Below are 6766 nucleotides of genomic sequence, written 5' to 3' on the forward strand. Positions count from 1 at the left end.
CCCCTTCCTAGAGTAAGCAGCTCCAAACAACCGCCACTTCTGTCTTCTACTATTGCTTTGCCCATTAATAACCCCTTCCCAGAGTAAGCAGCTCCAAATAACTGCCACTTCTGTCTTCTACTATTGCTTTGCCTGAAACTCTACCCCTAAGCCCAGAAAAAACAAACCCCGCTTAAAAAACACATTTTGAAATCCTACCAAATGTCTGTTTTCTATTATGTTAACCACTGGCTAGTCAACATCCTTCCCCGGCTTTAAGGAGAACAGCTGCCAAGAAGTGGCCTTCAACTTGCTTAAACTGCAAAAGCTTTATTACAGACACACTACCCTACAAGAGACAAATTCCACCTGGATGTTGATATTTCACATTATTCCCACATGTTAAACATTTAAAAATATACAAGTTACTTGAGCTTTAAGCAATGTACTAAAATACAAAGACCAAAGCGTCTCCTTTATTAAGACTTCAAAAAGACAGTATGCTCACCCCTGCTTTTGCTGAAACAGGTGAAGTCACAGCTCACTTCACATGTCCTTGGCCGTTATTGCCTACTGCACATTCAGCTTCCACATCATTAGTCAGACATGTTGTTTCTGGCAGAAACTCCCTCCCATTTCAGCAAGCCTCATATGTTTAAAGAGCTGATCCCACCAGCACCCATTTCCTCTCCCTCACTTCTTGCTAATGGGGTAATGGATCTTCACAATTCTTGTAGTTCCATAATTATGGGTATAAGATATAGGGCTTGTTCCTATTTTCAACAGTGCTGCTTTTTTCAGAAGATTAAAAAAAAAGCCCACATATTTTATGGTATGCAACAGAGTAACAAAAAAAGCTATGTATCAGCCAAACAGGCAGTGTATAACTTAGTTCTGCTTGTAGATGAAGTTATGCAAAGGCTCCTGGTGTTAAACATGTGGAGGGCAAGAACACCCCAGCATCCTATAAAGTGACAGCCCGCCTCCTGGCAGCTCCTCGCTTGTAGAAGAATCAAATGTGTATTCCAGATACTTTGCGCTGCATTCCCTCATGTCAGCAGCTCTTGTGAACAGCTCCAATCCCTCCAGGCAAAGAGGACACCTGCCTTCCACGTCTCAGCTGTGGTATGCTTGAAGAAAAGCACACCAGTGCACAAGAATAAAATGCAACCAAGGAGACAGGATAGAACAGTAGGAAGGTCCCTCAGGCATGTCCTTGTTCAGTCATTTCATTTGCTAGAGTTGCATCTGTGACACAGAAGTACTTAAGACTGTGGACAAAGGGTCTACAGAAGCCTTCCAAATTTCAGAGGTATGATATGGGAAGACTTCTACACATCCAGAGTTAGATGAATAAAACAAACATTTAAAAAATCCTTTGACTTCATCAGTGTAATCAAATATACTCAATAGCAACACTGCTGCAACGCAGTAGTCTGGGCTGATGCCTCACAGAGGCCAGGAGAGCACTCTCAGCTGCATTCCCAGTTCTCCTTCTCATCAGCACCTGAATGGGTGCATAGGGAATCCTAGGAGGAAGGAAAAAAAAATAAATAAAAAGAAAAAACAACACACCACTAAGATTTCTTGTGTGCCCACTTCCCCTTTAGTCCTTACTGCAAGAGGAGGATCAAAGACCCCAACCCTCCCTTTCACCCACAGGGTCAGGTAGCATTATACCATCCAAATGCTACAGCAGGTGATTTGCCAAGAGCTGCCCCACCACATTCCCTCTTTGCAGTTTCATCCCTCCTACCACCACAAGTTTTAATTTGAGTGATCTTGCTCAGGAAGAAAAAGCATCTCAGTGCAAACATCTCTCAGCCTGGTTGCACAAGGCAGTCTTTGCTAGCACAGGATTTTTCTTTACCTGGGTTAGAAGCTGATGACGTCTCAGGTGCCTATAGAACTGCAACACAGAAGGATCAGCTCTCACTACTTTTGGGTCAAAATCCAGAACACGGAGACCTGCAAGGCTACGGGCTCGGGAGAGGGCTACATAGGCCTGCCCACTTTCAAAGACACGAGACAGAGAGATTTCCACACAATCTAAAGACATGCCCTATGAAAGACACAGAGAAGCTTGTTACAGAACAAAGAACATTGTAATGTATCAACACTAACCTGTCCTGTGAGTCTGTCAAAGGTACCATCCTCAATGCACAGCCTAGATTAAAAAAGAGGAAGCTCCTTGCTTGACTATAACCCACTAAAATATGGGGGGGAAGGAAGAAAAAAAAAAAGAAAAAGGACAGTTTTGCACTGTCAGGAAGTTCCTAGCAGACAGTAAGATCCACTAACTCTGATGAGCCTCTTGGGTGAAACTCCACAAAGCCCGTATACCCAATACAGGGGGAAAGAAATCCTGCTGTTTTCACTCATAGTAATTAACTGAAGGAGCAGCCAGGCTCAAGCAGTGCTCAGGCAGACCATCTGAGACAGAGTTTGGGTTAGGCCTGGCCAGCCCTCTCTGCACCAAGAGATGTCCCAGGAAGTGGAAGAATTTACAAAATGAACTGTTTTAAACAGCAGCATGGGAACAAACGTCTGCACCAAGAGATGTCGCAGGAAGTGGAAGAATTTACAAAATGGACTGTTTTAAACAGCAGCATGGGAACAAACTCGCAGGTCTTTTACTGAGACATGTATTTATCAAAGTGTATGAGGTCTTCTGGAAAGGTAGGAACCATATTACTTAAACTGAAAACACCCAACACACCTCTGAAGGGAAACTCCAGCCCAGGGAGCACACCTGTGACTCCTGCACCTTCCTCAGGTACACAGCAAACCTCAGGGTCACTGAAGGTGATGGCCATCAGGGAAACACTACCCTGATCAGCCCACAGCAGTAAACAATGATACTTTATAGTCCAACACCAAGTACGCAGTTTGCAGCACCCTTACAGAAACCTGGTGTCAAAGATAGGCTGGCAATGCTGCTATAGACAAGTATCACAAACAGGAGAAGAGGTGCTGCGTTCTCTGCAGCTAAAGAGACACATACCCTAGAGCTCCCCCACAACAAGGGCCTTTCAGTATTCCTGTTTTACCAGCAATGGAAGCTCACTCAGAAAATAAGGCTTATGATGGTATAAAAGTATAGGCAGCTGTATAAGCACACTCACCTGACTCTTGTGAATGGAAATGGCCCATGCCAATTTTAAAGGCAACTGTTGACGACTCAGATGAACTCCTGATGGTCCTTTGAAGACCCATTTCTCCATTTTGATGACCTGGGTGATCCCACAGAGAAATCTAACCTTAGGCAGCCCTGTAGGAATGGCAGCAGGAGAGAAATATGGATGTATTCCTGACACTCAACAGCCAGGAAGCCAGCAGCCCAAGAACAGTTTTTCCCCCCTCCTTCCCCCTGTCAGTCTTTCATGACTATTAGGGCTACATTAAAAAAAATAAAATCCCACACACAGTAAATAGGATATTCTGAAATTACATTTGGGGCCTGTTTAAGCAGGAGAGTTAAAGTCAGATAAATTATCAGTTGGGATGCAGAGAAAAACACACATTGCAGGCAGCAGAACATTATTCTGAGAAAAAAAAAAAAAACCAAGACTTGCTTCAACAGAACAGACAGGAAATGCAAATGAGCTTTCACATCTAGAGAATAAGGAAAAGCAAACACAGGAGGCCCTACAGATAGCTACAGCTGATGCAGCACACGATGTCACAGCTCAGGAGAACCCCAAGCCTCTTGCTGCAGAGACGACCTCCTCGCTACTTTCCCTCAAGTTATTCTTACCAGGCAGTAGACAAAATGAACAAGTCATCAACAGTCAATTTTTTTTGTTTTTCCCCCTCCATTAAAAGATCAAAGAGTTTACTTACCCTTCTCTTCACTTTCAAATCCTACAACAACTCCTCGTGCCCCATTCACCAGCCCTTGAGACACATCCAGATTTTTTGCTAGCATCACCTACAGAAAAAAAGAAAAACCCCTTAGTGCACAAGCTTTACACCCTGTTCAGCCACCTGCAGCTCAATTTCTAGCCAAGAAGCATAAGCACAGCAGGCTCACGTGGCCACAGCCACATCATCCTATTGCAGGATACAGCATTGTCTCCAATTTAACTGAAACTATTTCACAGCCTTTCCTTCCTAGGATTCCCAGCTACATTATTCTACAGCACCAAACACTGCTTCTGTCCACAGCTGTGAGCTCAGATCCAGGGAACAGAGTCCCCTTCCCCAGACACCAACCAGCCTAGACATATATAGATTCCGGGAACATCTAAGGAACAGCTTCCCAAGGCAAACAGTGCTGCTGCTAAGCACAGTCATGCATCCTTTTCACCCTGACAGCCCTAGCTCACAGCAAGGAGTCCAGTCCTACAAATTTGGCAATGTGTGCCATACTTGCCAGTCAGGAGGTCTGCTGCACCTGAAGCTGAGACTGCAGGCAAGGACTGCCTGTGCTCTCTGCTATCTGGAAGCTTCTAAACCCAGTTGGAAATGTGTGTCAAAGTCATAGTGGTCACCACTGTCCCTGAGACATGGATCTGCACTCAAATCAGTTCTCTGTCTAGATAAGATTCCAAGCAGAAAGGCTACAAAGACCAGGCTAGAGTCTTCTGTTGGCCTGGCACAGCTGTTCTATACAGAATCAGCATTCTAGACATTAATCTACTCTATACATTTACCTGCTATGACTTTTTTATGCCATGTGAGCCACTGGTCTTTTAAAATGTATGTACACACACTTACCTGAGCTCCAAGCTTTAGCTCAACTCTACCACCCACAGGACACTGAGCATCAATTAACTTCACTAGCATTGGGTCACTGTCCAAAGCCTCAAAAGTATGCATGTCTCCTATTAAGGAAAGAAATAGGAGAAATTGCAACCACTGAACAAATCCCACAGTGTTGCAGGAGCACTTATTTCTAACACAAGTCCTCTTTTAATACCCATTCTGCTCTGCTGGTAGGACATCTTTACACAAAACTTGTTATCTAACAGCAGAAAGCTCACTATTGCCTTTCTTCCCAACATACCTCCCAGAGCATGAGAAGGCTCAGGAATCAAAGGCCAGCAGTAAATAAGAACTGAGCAGTCACCATTTTGAGTATATGACCAGTTTTACTTGCTGCCAACACCAGATGGCCAAAGAGGACTAAGAAGCAATCTCACCCCACAGCTAGTAACGAGCTCACCATTTCTTACACAGCAAGTAGCAGCAATGTGGATTTCTAAGCAAAAAGCTGTAAAGTTTTTCCCCAGGCAGGTCAACTCCAACACACACAGCTTGGACACCACAGCCTCCCCATTGCTTCTACTCATCCCCAAAAGCAGCAGCTTCCTCCAAGGAGTTCACCTGACAGCTGTTGCAAGCGTCTCTCATTGGTTATTTCTACATCATCCTTATGGGTGCAGAGCCGTGTAGCCAGGATCCCATCACGCTCAGACCTGTTAGTAGCTGTCTGCATCAGCAGCCTGGTAACCTCCTCTGTGCACCTGGTACCCAGGAAAAGGGGATTATTAAAGTGATTGGGAACAGGTCTCGCACAGCAGTAACCTCCACACAGCTGGTTCAGGCTGTGCAAGCCCCAGGCCTCTAGAGAGGACAGAGGAAGATACCTACACAAACTTGGAGAGCAGTACAAGTGTCTGCCCCAGCCCTACCCTGCCCACTGCCAGCTCAGGAACCATCACACTCCTTAGCAGAAATTGCAAAGGGCCCTGGAAAGAGTCCTTCCTTACCAGAGCAGCATATATGAAACCTGCTTACATTAACTAAAGCATTTATAGCCCCCAGCCACACATTCCTGATAGACCACAGGGAAGAAGTGACAAACTGCCCTTTCCTCTGCCCTGTCAGTAGGGAGCAGGGGTTACAAATAGAGGAGAGTTTCTTCTCACCTGCCTAAACGAACTGCGCTCAGGAGCGAGACAAAGGTCTTGTCAGTCTGTCTCCGCACTTCAGTCAGCTCCATGTTTATGTTGATGCATTTCCTCCAGCTTTTTGCCTGGCAAATCATTCTCTTGTTAAAAAATGAGGAAGACTTGAAGTATGAGGAGTTTAGGGACAGTTTTGTACCTGGAAGCAAAACTTCATTTCTTCATTAGCCTTGCAGACTGGGGGTAGCTGCAAGAAGTCCCCACAGATGATTAACTGAATTCCTCCAAAAGGCTCATCCCGTTTTCTGACTGCCCTGAAAGGGAGGGAAGAGAGAAGCTTTGAATGCCCTCCAGGACCTGGACACAGTCAGGTCTCAGAAGTTACTTCTAACTTCTAGTATCAGTATATTCAAACATACACCACCTGCAGTAAAAGATGATTATCCTCATCTGTGTCAGAAGAGCTCAAATAATTAAGCAATACTATTACAAGACATTAAAGTTTGCTTTGCTTACCCACCCCAGATGCCATTACCACTCTTGGTTCTTTGGTAGGTGCTGTACTATACCTGCTTCTCTCTGCAAGAGAGAACTGCTGGGCACAGCCCAAATGGACAGCTCTACTCTCGACTCAGCTCTAGAAACAACACTTGGCTCTGGAGATGTAAACAGCAACCAGAACAGCCACAGCTGGGAACCAGGGACATGATCAAAACTTATCTCAAGATAAAGGTCTGCCCAGATGCTGGCTATGATTCCATGCTTCCTTCCAGTCCTATGCCAGTGATTTGCCTTCTCTCCCTTCACATAACCAGAGGAAGGAAGCAGCCTTAAGATTTATGGAAATTAATTTCTGTTAGTTGTTTGACTTGACACTCACCTTGCCACTGCCTCCAGCCTGTCAAAGAACTTGCCATCCACCATGGAGATCTCAT

At 45.0% G+C, this 6766-nt stretch overlaps 1 protein-coding gene across 1 annotated transcript; it reads right to left on the bottom strand.

Moving 5' to 3' along the window:
* Window positions 1-1451: 1451 nt before the first annotated feature.
* Window positions 1452-6761, bottom strand: PIF1 (PIF1 5'-to-3' DNA helicase; the record flags this gene model as incomplete). The annotated part of the gene is made up of 9 exons (XM_010080282.1): window positions 1452-1508; window positions 1850-2041; window positions 3105-3250; window positions 3823-3910; window positions 4699-4805; window positions 5308-5447; window positions 5853-5959; window positions 6031-6145; window positions 6712-6761. Coding segments are annotated over 9 exons (1002 nt in total), but the record flags the coding sequence as incomplete, so codon positions are not given.
* Between the last annotated feature and the right edge of the window lie 5 nt (window positions 6762-6766).

This window comes from Pterocles gutturalis, unplaced genomic scaffold, assembly GCF_000699245.1.
Source record: "Pterocles gutturalis isolate BGI_N339 unplaced genomic scaffold, ASM69924v1 scaffold9539, whole genome shotgun sequence".
NCBI classification, from domain to species: Eukaryota; Metazoa; Chordata; class Aves; order Pterocliformes; family Pteroclidae; genus Pterocles; species Pterocles gutturalis.